A 16,503-nucleotide genomic window follows, 5' to 3' on the forward strand; every position below is an offset into this window, starting at 1 on the left:
TAAAAAAGGAAGGAAAAAACACAAGCTACTCAAAACACCAAAAAGAAAACTGACAAAAATAACAGTACTAATGGTTTTGACTCAGTTGTGACCTTAAATGTAAATGGTTACATTCATCAACTAAAAGATATAAAGAGTTAAAGAGGAATAATGGAACAGGAAGGATTAAATTGAGGTGGGTATGGGAGAGCCTTTACCCAATAGAATATTGAATATAGAGGAAGAAACATGGGGAGAATAAGTAACACTAAAGGCCTTTTGAAAAAGCCATATGGAGCTGGGCTGTGGTGGTGCACACCTTTAATCCCAGCACTTGGAAGGCAGAGCCAGGCAAATCTCTGTGAGTTCGAAGCCAGGCTGGTTTACAGAGTGAGATCCAGAACAGGCACCAAAACTACACAGAAAAATCCTGTCTCAAAAAACAGAACAGAACAAAACAAAAGCCATATGGAAACCTGTTACTGTAATAACTTCTGAAAATATATTCATATACACATACACACCTAAGAAGAATTTTAATGGAGTTACCCTACAATGGGGCGGGGGGAGACAATATCCCAACTAGACACCATATGCTAGCAAATTAAAAAAACAAACCTGTACCAGAAATGGGTTAACTCTTTTTGAGTTGTTATACAATGGGATCTCATAGATCCACAAGCATTACAAGCTATTGCTAATGCCATTGATTACCCTTCAAAACTTGATGACAAGACTCTATTGCTAAAGACATCATATACTTGAGTCATAGAACATGGAGAAACCAATCCACAAAAAGTAGCTTAATGATGCAACTCAAAAAGCTGGAAAAACAAGAACAAACCAAATTTAAAAGCAATCGATGACAAGAAATAACACAAATACAAAGAGAACAATACAAAGAATCACCAAATCTAAGAGCTTGTTCTTTGAGAAGTTAAACAAGATTGACAGACTCTTGGCCCAACTAACCAAAAGAAAGAGAGGATCCAAATCAATAGAATCATAAATGAACAGGAAAACATCATAGCAGATACCAAAGAAATTCAAAATATTATAAGGCAATACTTTTAAAACATGTATTCCACTACGTTGGGAACCCTAAAGAAATGGATAAATTCCTTTCAAATTAAAAATTGAACCAAGAAGTCAACAGCCTAAACAAATCCATAACAAATGAGGAGCTTGAAATAGTAATAAAGCTTCCCAACCAAGAAAAGTCCAAGCCATGTTGGATTCACAGCAAAATAAACCAAAAAAGCAAAATTACAGGCCAACATCCTTGTTGAACATGGAGAAAAACCCAAAGCCACACTGAAATCAGGAATGAGATAAAGGATATCCACTATCCCCATTCTTTTTTCAATATTGTGTTAGAAGCACTAGCTGGAGCAATAAGACAAGAAAAGGAAATTAAAGGACTAGAAATGAGAAAAGAAGAGGTCAAACTATACCTATTTGCAAATAACTTGATATTATACATGAGACATGTATAATATCTTAATAATTCTATCAGAAAATTTCTAGAAATGGTAAAGAACTTCAGCAATAATGTGGCAGGGTACAGAATCAATTTGCACAAATCAATAGCTTTTCTATACAATAACAACAGACATACAGAAAAACAGATTGTGGATACATTCACATTTAAATTTTCTCAAAGAAAACAAAATATCTAGGAATAAACCTAACCAAGGTGGGGAAGGAACTTCACAATGAAAATTTTAGACCTCTAAAGAGAAAGGCACTAGAAAATAGAGTGATACACCATGCTTATGGATTAGAATATTGTGAAAATGATCATTTTTGCCAAAAGCTATTTACAGATTTGATGCAATCCCAATCAAAACCTCCATCTCATTCTACACAGAAATAGAAGAAAATATTCTAATTCTCATTTAGAACCACAAAAGATCCTGGATAGCCAAAACAATCCTGAGCAGAAGAATAATTCTGGAGTAATTACAATTCCAGATCTCAAGATATATTTCAGAGTCAGCATGATAAAACAAAAACAAAACAAACAAAAACAGTGGTATGGTACTGGCACAAAAGCAAACGTGTAGACCAATAGAACAAAAGCAAAGATGCAAACATGAGCACATGTAACTTCAGCCACTTAATATTTGACAAAGATCCCCAAATCATACACTGGAGAAAGGAACACACCTTCAACAAATGGCTCTGAGAAAACTGGATTTGCACATGTGAAAGAATTAAATTAGATCTTTATCCATCACCTCACACACACACACAAAAAAAAAACAACTAACTCCAAATGAATCAAAGACCTAAACATGAAGACTGAAACTGCTAGCAGAAAACAGGCAATTCCCTATATGATATAGGTGTAGGAAACTACTTTCTCAATAGAACTCCATTTGCCCAAGATTTAAGGCCAACAATTGACAGGTGAGACTTAATAAAAACAAAAAGCACCATACAGCTAAATAAACAACCTCATGAAGAAGAAGCCCACAGAATGGGAAAGAATCATTGCCAGCTATACATCTGACAGAGGACTAATATCCAGAATATATAAAGAACTAAAAATATCAAATGACCCACTCAAAAATGGGCTGGGACATGAACAGAGAGTTCTCAAAAGAATCAAAAATGTGGGCCAGAGAGAGGCTCCATGGTTAAGAGCACTGATTGTTCTTCCAGAAGACCTGTGTTCAATTCCAAGTACCTGCATAGCGGCTAACAACTGTCTATAACCACAGACAGGGGACCTGACACCTTTTTGCAGTCAAAACACCAATGAACATTAGACAAACAAACCAACAGATAAATAAATAAAAGATTTTTTTAAAAGAAAAAATGTCTAAGAAATATTTCAAATAATTTTCATCATTCCTAGCAATTAAGGATTCTGGGAAGGAAGAGTGTAATATCTCACTAAAGAACAGATTATTCCATCTATCTCTTTAGCATACTTAAGGTGAACCCACTTTCCTGTGGTGGTGCCTTACCCAAATGACTAAACCAGCCCAATTGGAATATTAGATCTCCACCCAGGCTAGCAAGACTTTTCTATTCTAACAAAAGTTTTTTCCTTCAAAGTCAGGAATAAGAAAAAAGCCGACAATCTTCATGTATCTAATTATCTCATACTCTGGCCAGAACAATCATGCAAGAAAATTAAACAGACTTCTAGGTAAGAAGGTTGGTTAGAATCTTCACCAAAGAAACTGAGAAGTGGAAAAAAACAGTCAGGATAATAGAAAATAATATTGTTTCCTGCAAAAGAATTGTTGGCCAATGTATTTACAAGGTCAAGATCTCCACAGAGAGCAAGTGAGAAAATCTCAAATCACTGTGGCTGGCTAAACAGCTCCACCAGAGGCCCTGCCAGCCAGCACAAAGGAACCTGCTGGAAAGTGGTTTCCCTCAAACACACTCACTTAGAGAACCAAGAAGTAGAAGCAGAGTACAGAGTGGCTGAGGTGAGGGAGAGGGAACTACCAACAACATCTTATAGCCTTTTATCTTCCACACTCTGGTACCTGGAACAAAGAAATGGCTGGATTCAAGGGCTCCCATTGGCCCCTCCTCCACAGAGAGAACACCAAGGAATGATCCAACTGATCATCTGAAAGGGAATAAAGGCTGTGAGTGCCAGATACAAATTTAGACACCATTGCAATGGTATAGATACCCAGAATGACTTAGTTAAGATGGCTGCTATGGATATACAAGGAACTGTGACTAAGGAATAAATGTGCTTTTTATGTAACTTGTTATGAAATAAATTCTGGCAAGAGCCGATTTTGTGTGATTCTGTATCCTTAGACCCAGGGGCATCTCTTACCTAGAGTGAATAAAGTATGTCAAATACACCTGTGGCTCTGACCATCTTCCTTCATTTCCCTGCCCCTCACAACCATCTGTTCCTGGTTCCCATTACCACTCAGTGAAGATGTACTAAAACAGTCTAAGGAGTAGGGAGCCGAATCCAGACATCGAACGAAGTAAGAGCCAGAAGAGAGTCAGAGCATTAGTCAGAGCCAGAGACACAAGCATAGCCAAACCCAAGCAGGAAGCAGAGCTAGAACCATTTCCAGAGCTAGAACCTGATCCAAAATAGTCCTCAGAAATATGGAATACAGCAATGGGATCACCCATTGCAGAGCAATTCCCAGTAGCAAGACAGGTTTCAGGAACCAGAGAAGGAACAAAAGAGATGTCAGATGGAACCCAGCAATCAGTTTGCATATCCTGTGTGTGCACCTACCTCTCCCTATACCCATATATTCATTCAATGCCCAATGTCAGTTTAGCAGGTCTGCTCACCCCTGCTCTTTTCTTGCCCCATATCCCTATCTCTTTTTAAAAAATATATTCCCTCTCTTTTGCTTTTGTTTGTTTGTTTTTTGAGATGAGGTTTCTCTGTGTAACAATTCTGGCTGTCCTGGAACTCATTTTGTAGACCAGGGTGGCCTCAAATTCACAGAGATACACCTGCCTCTGACTCCTGAGTGCTTGGATTAAAGGCACATGCTACCACCACCTGGCTTCATTTCTCTTTTATCTCTAGTGAAGAGCACTGACTGCCCAGGTCTTTAAGTTTCTAAGCTTCAAGCTGCTGAGAGATCAGGCAGTTTTAGATATCTGACAGCATATCTTTATCTCTCTTTGCAGTCTATCTTTAGCCAACCTCCTTGACCCTTCCCCCACATACCTACACACAACCTTCACTCCCCCTAAAGTTCCCCTTCCTATCTATATTCTCCCGTCCTGGACAGTTTTGTGTCAAATTGACACAAGCTAGAGTCATCTGAGAGGAGGGAACCTCAATTGAAAAAAGTCTTCATAAGATCCAATCATAAGGCATTTTCTTAATTAGTGATTGATGTGGCACTACCCCTGAGCTGGTGGTACTGGGTTCTATAAGAAAGCAGGCTGACAAAGCCATGAAGGACAAGTCAGTAATCAGCACTCCTCCATGGCCTCAGCATCAGATCCTGCCTCCAGGTTCTGCCCTGTTTTGAGTTTCTGTGCCAACTTCCTTTGGTGATGAACAGTGATGTAGAAGTATAAGCCAAATAAACCTTTTCCTCACCAACTTTATTTTGGTCACAGCAATAATAACCCTAACTAAGATCTCCCCTCTACTTTCTATCATCCAAGTGCTAACCACTGTGTCTTACCATGTTTTTTCTTCCTTCCTCCTAGACCCCAACTTACATCCACAATAATTAATATATGATAACATGCATACAGCACTTTCAGTGTTCTTTTATGCTCTAAAATGATTGGTGTTTATGGGGTGAATATTTTGTATTGGCTCTATCTTCATAGAGGGTCTATCTCTGGATAGGGATTGTTATTGCAAATAATTCTCTCTCTCTCTCTCTCTCTCTCTCTCTCTCTCTCTCTCTCTCTCTCTCTCAAGACAGGATTTCCCTGTGTAGCTTTGCGCCTTTCCTGGAACTCACTTGGTAGCCCAGGCTGGCCTTGAACTCACAGAAATCCACTTGCCTCTGCCCTAGGAGAATATAGGGAATGGAGCCCTGAAAACCAGTCTAACAGGGGAAATGATTGCTCAGTCCTGCTACAACATAGTACCTCTGAAACATTTCAAACATGTCCATTGGGGGGAAAAAAAGGTGAGCCAAACAAAAATAAATAAATAAATAAATTCAACCAACAACCTAACTCCAGATGTCCAAGTCCAAATGTAAAAGTGGAAGTAATGTGAAAAACTAAGGCAACATGTGTCCTCCAAAACCTACCAATCCTAGAACAATGGCCCCTCCTAAGAGTTCTTAAACAAAATTCCAGACAATGAACTCAAAATAATTATAAATATTCTCAAAGAAATGAAAGAGGAAACAAATACATTCCTGGATGAATTCCAAAACAGCACATACAGCTAAATGGAATAAGAAAGTCGATGTAAGATATGAAAATGTGATTCAATAGAGAAATAATGAAGAAATAAATAGTTGGTCAAATTACTGAAAACAAGTGACTGTTGAATTATCAGCCCCAAATGGGACATCTATTTCACCCCATATAAGGCTTAGGGAACATTGTAGAAAAGAGACAGAAAAAATGTAAGAGGAGGAGGATGGGGAGGTTGCGCCAATGAAACTCTGTCTGCTGGATATGACATGGTCTTTGCAAGCTGCTGTGGACTTACACAAGATTGGTCATTTCAACATTCCTTCATGGACTGGGAAGGAACTCTTGAGGCTCTACTTCTATCTAAACAGCTGGTGGCAATTAATGTGACCAGTTGGCCTCATGCTGCTGCAGCTATGCTTCCCCTTCATAATGTACTTTCTCACTCTGGATTGTCACCCAAAATAAACCTTCACTCCCTTAAGATGATCTTTATTCAGAGTATTTTATCACAGCAACAGACACAAAACTAAGGCAGGTGTCACCATAAATGGGCAACCTGAAGAATCCACATAGTGAAAGAAATGTCATTTATAGAGTATATCCTGATTATGAAATTATTTTTTAAATATTATTTGTGTTTTGTTATACTATTGATATGAGAAGGGGCAAATTAAAGAAGGCTTTTCATGTTTTAACCCTTCTTCCACTCCTCCAAGGTCCACTCCCTTCCCCTACCCACCCAAACTTGTGGGGGCTTTAAACCCGTCAAATACAGATGGTAGTGCTCACTCTTGGATGCTTCCACTGGAGTGTGACCAACCTGCCATGGGTGACACCCTTAAAGAAAACTGACTCTGCTTCTTCCATCAACTATCAATTATCAATAGCTCCTTAGCTAGTGGTGGGAATTTGAGCCCATCTCTACTCTCTGTCCTGAGATTTTTGTCTGGCTTAAGCTTGCCTAAATCTCATGCATGCTGTCACAACTATTCTGAATTCATATGTACAACTGCCCTGCTGTATCCAGAAGTCATTGCTTCCTTGTAGTCATCTACTGCTTCAGCTCTTAGTATTTCTACTCCCTTTTCCAAAATGATTCCTGAGCCTTGGGAGGAAGGGATGTAATAGGATGCCCTGTTTAGGGATAGGGATTCCGAGTTTCTTATTTTCTGCAACTTGTCAAGTTGCAGGTCTCTGTATTGCCATCTACTGCAAAAGATGTTCTGATGGGAGTTAAGAGATACATTGATCTATGTATATAATGATAAGCCATTAGGAGTTGGTTTTCTACTATGTGCATTTAGCAGAGTAATAGTACTAGGTTCTTCCCTAGGGCCCTTGACCTATCTAGCCATAGGTTCTTAGTCCCAATATTGGTACCAGATATGGATTTCAATTTGTGGAGTGGGCCTTAAATCCAAGCAGAAAGTGGTTGATTGTTCCCATACTGATCATTGCCACTATTGCACCAGTGGACATACCACCATTAGACAAGCGGGCATGTCTTGCCACATCAATCATTACTGTAACTGGATAATATAAATGATTGCTTCTCTATTCCAATAGCATGAATAGCACCTCCCAGCATGGCGAAAGCTAGCTTATGGTTGTGAAACTTCCAGGTGAGTACCATCTTGATTTCTCTGTGTTCTTGTGTCTCAACTATGTGGTGTCTTCAGCAATATGGACTTCGTGTCAGGTTATGGAAGGTAAAAGCTTTGGAAATAGTCTATAATGTTTGGGAGAATCTATGGGATCTCAATGGCCAACAACTCCAAAAGAAGTAACCTATTTGTGGCACTTTACCTTTTTATTTGCTAGCCTGTGGTGTCTAGCAGGAGCATTATTACCCCATTATATAGTGACTCCATTTAGACTCTTATTACATATATGTATGTACATATTTTAGGAAGTTTCTACAGTAGTAGGTTTTCATATGACCTTTTTAAAGTATTTAGAATTATTTACTCCTTTGCCTTATTCTCTCTACCCTGCCCTCACATTACTCACTCTGTTAAACCCTTCCTGTTCCATTATTCTCCTTTAGCCCTTTATACCACTGTGTTCTATCTCCTCTTCCTTGAAGTCCTCCATTCCACATAGCACCTTAATAATTTATTAATTCTATGGGCATTGAAAATGAAACACACACACACACACACACACACACACACACACACACACACACATCTGGAGATACAAAACTAACATTCACAAATGAGAGAAATCATGGGTCATTTGTCTTTTTGGATCTAGGTAGCCTCATTCAAAATGATTATTTTCAGCTTCATTCACCTACCTATGAATTTCAGTGTCATTTTTCTTAACAGATGAATAATATCCATTTTTAAACATATCATATACTCATTATCTATTTATGGACATCTATATTATTTCCATTTCTTGGCTACTGTAATTAGAGAAGTAATGAACATAGATAAGCAAATTTCCCTACAATAGAATATAGAGTTTTTCTCATTTACTTTTCTTTTTTCTTTGATTTTTTTCAAGACAGGGTTTCTCTGTGTAGCCTTGGCTGTCCTGGAATTTACTCTGTAGACCAGGCTGGCCTCGAACTCACAGAGCTCCACCTGCCTCTGACTCCCAAATGCTAGGATTAAAGGTGTGCACCATCACCGCCCAACTCTTTTACTTTCCTACTGCTATAAAGAGACACCATGACCAAGGCAACTTTTAAAAGAAAGCATTTACTTGGGGGCTTGCTTATAGTTCAGAGGGTAAATTCATGACCATCATGACAGGAAGCATGGCAGCAGGCAGACAGGTAGGGTGCTGAAACAGTAGCTGAGGCAGTACTTCTAATCCACAAGTCGGTGACAGAGGTAGAAAGACTCGGCCTGGCACTGGCTTTTGAAACTTCAAGTGACACACCTCCTCCAATAAGGCCACACCTCGTAATCCTTCCCAAAACACTTCCACCAACTAAGAACCAAACATTCAAATATATGAGCCTGTGGGGGCCATTCTCATTCAAACCGCCGCCACAGAGTTCTTTGGGTATATGTCCAAGAGTGGTACAGCTGATCACAGTAACCTATTTCTAGTTTTTAGAAGAATCTCCACACTGATATCCATAGTGGCTGCACCTCTTTTCACTCCTGCTAACAGTGAACAAATGTTCCTTTCTTGTGCCAATACGTTCAAGTATATTCCCTACTTCCTCCTCCATCAGATTCAAGGTATCAAGTCCTACATTGAGATCTTTGATAAACTGGAGTTGAGTTTTATGCAGGATGAGAGAGAAAGCTCTAGTTTCATTCTTGCACATGTAGTTAACCAGTTTTTTTTCCAATTTTTTAAATTAAATATGTTTATTTATTAAATTTTTTTCCATTTTACATACCAACCCCAGTTCCCCCCCCCTCCCCTTCTCCCGCCTCCTCACCCCCCCCCCCCCCAATTTACCCCCATCCACTCCTCAGAGTGGGTAAGGCATCCCATGGTAGTCAACAAAGTCTGGCACACCAAGTTGAAGGAGAGCCTAGCCCCTCCCCATTGTATCAAGGCTGAGCAAGGTATCCCACCACAGGTAATGGGCTACAAAAAGTCAGTTCATGCATCTGGGATAAGTCCTGGTCCTGCTGCCAGGGACCCCACAGACAGATCAAGCCACACAACTGTCACCCACATTCAGCAGGACTAGTTCAGTCCCATGTAGGCTCCCGAGCTGTCAGTCCAGAGTCAGTGAGCTCCAACTAGCACCGGTAAACTGTCTCTGTGGGTTTCCCCATCATTTTTTTTTTAACGTCGAATGCCATTTAATGAAGGAGGGAGGAGGTCTTAAATACAGGCTTACAGCACAATGGGGGAACCCCGGATGGCAGAAGTTCGAGCTAAAAGCTAGGCAAGCATTCTACCATTGAGCTAAATCCCCCCCCCCCCAACCCCATTCCTGATGTTTTACAATCTTGCATCTAAGCAGTTAACACCCAATATGCTGGATTCACAGACAAGGAGCTTCCCTTAAGCATTCAGGAGGGTGCAGTCTCGCAGGGAATTAGCATAGGGAGGATAGCAAGGCAACAGTTACCCAAAACAGGGGCCAGGGACCTATAGGTCCCCCCTCCCCTTTTACTAAAAAATGAGCTTCTGACTTAGGTTGCATGGGACATCAGCAGATCACCTTACCTGTCATGGAGACAGCTGTCCAGGCCACACAGGTGTTCTGTCTTAGGTTGGTGAGCGCCTCCCCCCCCAGGTATTACCCATCTCTGAATACTCATCAATTGTGTGAGAGCTGCAGAGTAGTTAACCAGTTTTACCAGCACCATTTGTTATAGATACTACCTTTTCTCCAATGTGTATTGTTGTCCTCTTTGACAAAATAAGGTGATTGTAGGAGTGTAGAATATTGTTTTTAAGATTTTTTTTGTTTATGTGTATGAATGAGTGCCTGAATGAATGTATGAGCACCATTGTATGCCTGTTGCCCTCAGAAGTCAGAAGAGGAATGGAGCTATAAAATGTTAGGATCCACCATATTGATGCTAGGAACCAAACTCGAGCCCTCTGCAAGAACAGCAAGTACATTTGCTGTTGAGCCATCTCTCCAGCTCCCTAGTTGTGGTATCACACAACAGTTTTTATAAAACATTACAGCTAAAAGAAACTTGGTCAAAGAATACATGAGATTTCTCAGAAATATTTCTTATACCTAAATATAAATCTCAAAATAAAAGGTTTAATTTGGAAAAATGGAGAAGACATTGAAATGCATTTGGGAATAAGCCTATAACACTATATGCACATTATTATAAAATAAGTTTTCAAATTAATGACTGTTTCTACCTTAAGAAACTAAAAAGGTTTAAACTAAACCCAAAGTAAATTTCAAAAAGATCAAAGCAGAGACTAATGCATAGAATAGAGGTAAACAATAAGGAAATGTGAGTCCAAAAGTTCAATCTCTGTGCATAATTGAAAAACATCTACCAAAACTGATCAGAAAAAGAATGGCATGAGCAAGCACTAACAGAAGTTAAAGAAGCGACATCCACAGTGACTTCCAAGACAAAAAGGCAGTAAGAAACCTGACAGTGGTGATTTTAGCAATAGTTACTAATTTGTAAGGAAACAATGCACTTTTTTGGTTATAAGTGCTTTACTTACTTGAATGAATAATTAACAAAAATTAAGGATACATTCGTATAGCACCTGTTCTTGTTCCAATAGCCAAGATTTTCTGGACTGGATCAAAGGCCAGTGCTGTGGGCTGATAAGGAAAACCATGCCGAACTGTCTGAAAGAGAGTAAATAGTAGAAATAGCCGTCAGGGAAGTGAAAATTAAAATGATGATGAGACACTATTACATGGCCACCAGGATGGCTATTATTAGCTTTTAAATGAAGGAAAATGGGTATGGAATAACCTCTCAGACACTGTTGGTTAGAGTACAAAATATATTATTTTATAACCACTTTAGAAAATTATCATGCAGCCAGGTGGTTGTGGTATTCACCTTTAATCCAAGACTCTGGGAGGCAGAGGCATGTGGAACTCTGTGAGTTCAGGACCAGCCTCTCTACAGAGTGAGTTTCAGGACTCACATAGAAATTCTGTCTTGAAAAAGAAAAAACCTATCTTATAACTTGTAAACAAACTAAATATATACTATAAATACCTTTACCAGGCCCTAGCGATTCCATTGTGTATGAACCTAAGAAAATTCAAGGCATATGCCCACAAAATTATTTTCTTAACCTGGAAACTAGCAATTTTAATCATAATAGTAGAAAATCAGAAATAGCCCAGGTGCCTATCAGTAAACAAATTTTTAAAATGTGGTACAATCATGAAATGAAATACCATGTAACAATTAAACAAGATTACTAAAAGATGCAGTAACATGAATGATTATCAAAAGTGTGGTGACTAATGCATTACAATTTTTATGTCCTACTTGCTTCTCTCCCATTTAGTTTTATTTTCTATCACTGTCAACAACTGATAACAAATCACATAATTCGTGACTGTTAAAATCCATCTATCCTATCTCTCTTTAATAACTTCCTTTCCAGATTCAATTATTTTTATTCTCTCCTGATATTTGTTCTTTTACTTGATGTGTCTTAACAGTTTTATACTGCTTTGTACTAACTTTTAGGAAAAGCATTTTCTTCATCCCCCTCCATTACACATGCACATGTACTTACTATATGCTTATCTCCCAAAGAGATAACTACTTGTGTTGTACTATTGCTACTCTCTTATTCTGCCACACAAATTGTTTACTCCCTGGGGTTGAAATTATTTTCTTACCTTGCTTAGTTTTTATCTGCTTAGTTTTTAATCAACCTCAAATTCTTCCCTCTATTGCCCAAATTTCATTTCAATGATAAATATAAGGTACATATTTTAGTGAGGTAGAGTCAGCCAATCAAGTGACATGTAAGCAATCTACAGTGACAAAAGCAAACCAACTAGCTGTCCTGGACTCATTAGCAGGAGAAGAATGAGCTAAAAACAAAAGGCCATGAAAGATAAAATACGACTCTTAATAGGGTAATAATATCAGAGAAAATTCATTACACTGTACAACTTATATAATTTCGTGTTATTTTAAGCATTGTAAAGGAATGTATTAATGAACATAAGAACAAAATGCTAAATAAGGTATTTGTAATACAATCCATTAATGATCCAATAATGAAATGTAACTATTTCAAATAGTTTATTCCAAAAATAGAAGTATGATGTCATATATAATTACATCATCTTTAAGTGTATATGGAATATATAGATTATCTAGTTGCATAGACTTTATACATCTTTATACAAATCTAACATCAATATTAACTTACTTTACCTTTTTTATCCCTTAAATTTTCATCCCTACAGGCCCCAGCTTCAAACTGTAAGAATTTCCATCCACTCACAAAATAATTATGGGTACGATATAGAGAAATAAACACAATTTTTACCATGTAAGTCTCTTTACAAATGGTATTTCTAAAAAGGAATCTTATAACAATCTGTACTTTATGTGATTGCAACCTCTGTGAGCTTATTGTTAGAGTTTGTGATGCTGATTGGTTCTTCAGATTAATTACATAATCTGATAATATTTAAATCAATATTATTGTTGGAAAAAGTAAAAATAAAAATGAATTTTCTCTATGAAGCCAAAAGATCATTGGCACTATTTCTCTTGTGTGGAAAAGAAAAGGAAATTTTAAATTGTGTCTTTGTTGAATTTAAACAAAAACTTTCAGAGCAGGAGGTGAACACCACCCAGCCTTAGCTGGCTAGAATCTGTGGAGGGTAAACTGGGTATAGTTGAAGAACAGCTTTAATAAGACGTTGGGAATGGCAGAAAATCTCTAGTTTCAGAACCAAAGTGAAATTGGAAACTTGCAAGGCAATACAGGAGAAAAGTCCAGAACCTGTCCTGGAAAGAGAGGCTGGCTCAGCAAGCCAGAGCAACTGCAGATGGCAGCAAAAGACAGAGAGCCTCAGAACATCTGCAGTGTGCTGTGGGAACAGACATTTTAAAAGAGAGGAGACAAAGGCTGACTCTGTCAGCTGCACGAGCAGAAAGATAAGTTACCAGGAAAACCCTCTCCTCTTTGTACTAGATGGGGGAGTATCAAAATCAGTTTTTAAAGACTCTTGTTTAGTGGATAGCTTGATAACTCTCCCTGAGCCACACTTGGAGAACTTAGAACAAGTACTGTGAGATTAAAATACTCTAGACCACAGAGCACCTCTTCACAGCAGAGGGGGGAAGCTTTGGATGAGGACTGCACCCTATTCAGTGAAGCAGAAATCTGACCTAAGTCATCTTAGTTTTGTTTTTGCTTTTTTTTTTTTTTTTTGGACAGGGACAGGATCCCACTCCATAGGTTACTTGATAGGCCAAGCTAGCCTTGAACTCACAGAGATCTGCCTGCTTCTGCCCAAGTGCTGGGCTTAAAGGCATGTGCCACCATATCCAGCTACTAATTTATCTTTGGAGTAGAACACAGACTCCAGTTTTGAAGATATCCTTGATCTTGAGAAGGACCACCCAGAGGCATGACCAGCATTCTCAACCAGATGACAAAACAGTCCTGAGGTATGCCTGGCATCCACAGTCTGAGCAGCGAAAGAGCACTTAGGGACATGGCTAACACCTGCCATCAAACAAAGACGACCCAGGAGCAGGCCTGGCATCTGGAACCCTCACAAAGAATGTCTAGAGGCCGGACTAGAACAGCACCCAGGTGAGAAACTACCTTCAGACTCTACACTCCAGTGCAGCTCTTGCTTCACTTCTGTTCTCTTATTTGATGCTTAATGTCTGTCAGTCCTTCCCTTTTCCCTTTTTTCCTTTTGACAGGTTCTCCCCAAACAACACCGGCTGCCCTGGAAGTGGGGTGTGTGTGTGGGGGGATCCCTTCATCAGCCTTCCTTCCCAAACCTGTTGAGTGTTTTAGATTGTCTGATTGCGTTTGTTTACCTTTCTCTTTGTGTCTCTACTGCCCCCTCTTCTGTTTGCTTTTTCCTCCTCTAATTTTCTCTCTCATACTAATGCTAGTCTTACTCTATACCTTTCTACACACATTCTAACTAGTATTTTCATGCACACAGTACAATTTCCTTTATTTACTAGAATTACGGAACTTTTGAAACTGGTAAGACAGTTGAGTTTTTATTAACTATTGCTGTATTATCATAATGAGCTTAACCTTTGATTGTGTTATTTATTCAGATAGAATTCTATTCTTGGAGTAATACTGGGTTTAGAGTCTGTGCCCTGAATATGTATGCTGAGGCTCTAACTACTAAGATACACCACTAGTCCAGTAGGGGAAAATCACACCTCAGGCCTATTACAATCTACTGCGATTTGGACATTACAAACACTTCCGCTGAAAGAATGTGAGCAATAAATAAACAAACAAGATCTAACTGACTATCTAATCACAGGTACATAAGTCCTAACAGAAACAGAGACATGAGAAATCAAAACACCATGACACCTCAAAAAGTTACTAATTCCATAGTAATTTCCTCCAATGTGAGTGAATTTGAAAATTCAAAAAACAATGCTAGAGAGATGGCTCAGTGGTCAAGAGCACTGGTTGCTCTTCCAGAGGGCCTGGGTTCAATTCCCAGCAACCACATGGCAGCTCACAACTGTCTGTAACTCCAGTCCTAAGGAATCCAATGCCCTCCTCTGACCTCCATGGGCACCAAGCATGTACATGATACACATATACATGCAGACAAAACACTTCTACACATAAAATACTTAACACATATAAAATAAAATAATTAAAAATCAAAAGACAAGATCTTCAGAAGAATAATATTAAGTCTGTTTTTTGTTTTTTGGTTTTTTTGTTTTTTTGTTTTTTAAAGAGAAGGGCATAAATAAGCTAGTCAAGGTGGTTAATGCCTTTAATTACAGCACTTAGGAAGCTGAGACAGGCAGATCTTTGTGAGTTCAAGACCAGGCTGGTCTATATAAAGAGTTCCATGTCACCTAGAGCTGCATAGTGAGACTGTCTCCAAAACAAAACCAAAAATAAAAAATTGAGGGGGAGGGAGGTACACTAATAAACTCCTGAATGGATTAAAAGAGAACTCAAGCCAACAACATAATGGGAAAAAGGAAGTCAATATAGAATATAAAAGTAGAATTCAATGGAGAGAGAAATACTGATGAAAAACTAGACATGGAAAGTTCAATTAAGTCAAATAATAAACTCAGTGGAAAGCCTTAGCTATAGAATGAACCAACCTGAAAAATGGAATATCATGACCAAGTAGATGAGTTAGAATATTCTGACAATTTTTAAAAATATGAGTAGAACATATGAGATTTATTGGGCAGCATTTTAAAAACCAAACCTATGAGTTATGCACTTATAAGAAGAAAAATGTTATGCTAAAGGAATAGTAAACATATTTCATACAAGTATAGGAGAAAATTTCCCTAACATAGGGAAAGAGGTGGCCACCAGGCTACAGGATGCATTTAGATTGTCAGACAAGACCAGAAGTTAACCTCCCATGTCATACTACAGTTAAAACACTAAAAGCTGCAAAAGAGAAACACCAAGTCACAGATCAGCAGACCTGTCAGAATAAGAGCAGGTTTCTTAATAGAAACTCTAAAAGCTAGGAGGGCATGGAATGATAAAGTACAGTAACTGCCAACCCAGACTACACTATATAGCAAAGCTGTCCTTCATAATGGAAGGGGAAATAAAATGTTTCACCATAAACACAAACTAAATGAATTTATGACCATTAAGGCATAGCTACAGAAGATCTTCAAAAGAATCTTATATATGATAGAGAAAATATAGATACATCCATGAAGCCTCAGGAAAGAATACACTCCATAGGACAGTTAGTGAAATATGAAAGCACCAAACATTACAAACAACAGAATGGAAGGACTAAATACTCACCATTAAATTATAAGTGCAACTGTTAATGTTTTCAATCTCTTTATCAAAAGACATATACCAGGAGATTGGATTTTAAAGCAGACCCATCTGCTCATTGCCTATAAAAACTCACCATGCTGTCAAATACAAACAGCTTTAGGGCAAAGGCTGCAAGGATGATACATTAAGAATAGGAAAAGGTATTCCAAGAGTGGACACAGAGAGCACAGCTGTAACAATTCTAATGTTGGACAAAATAGATTTCAAGTG

At 38.4% G+C, this 16,503-nt stretch overlaps 1 protein-coding gene across 10 annotated transcripts in view; it reads right to left on the reverse strand.

The window, feature by feature from the left end:
• The window catches only part of Stxbp5l (syntaxin binding protein 5 like), a 250,942-nt gene that overhangs the window by 198,283 nt on the left and 36,156 nt on the right, over positions 1-16,503 (reverse strand). For all 10 annotated transcript variants that reach the window (XM_036203312.1, XM_036203309.1, XM_036203307.1 and 7 more), the window contains exon 3: positions 10,995-11,092. In XM_036203312.1, coding sequence (XP_036059205.1) covers positions 10,995-11,092 — 98 coding nt within the window. The remainder of the gene's footprint in view (positions 1-10,994; positions 11,093-16,503) is intronic.

The sequence above is a fragment of the Onychomys torridus genome, chromosome 12 (assembly GCF_903995425.1).
Source record: "Onychomys torridus chromosome 12, mOncTor1.1, whole genome shotgun sequence".
In the NCBI taxonomy this organism is placed as follows: Eukaryota; Metazoa; Chordata; class Mammalia; order Rodentia; family Cricetidae; genus Onychomys; species Onychomys torridus.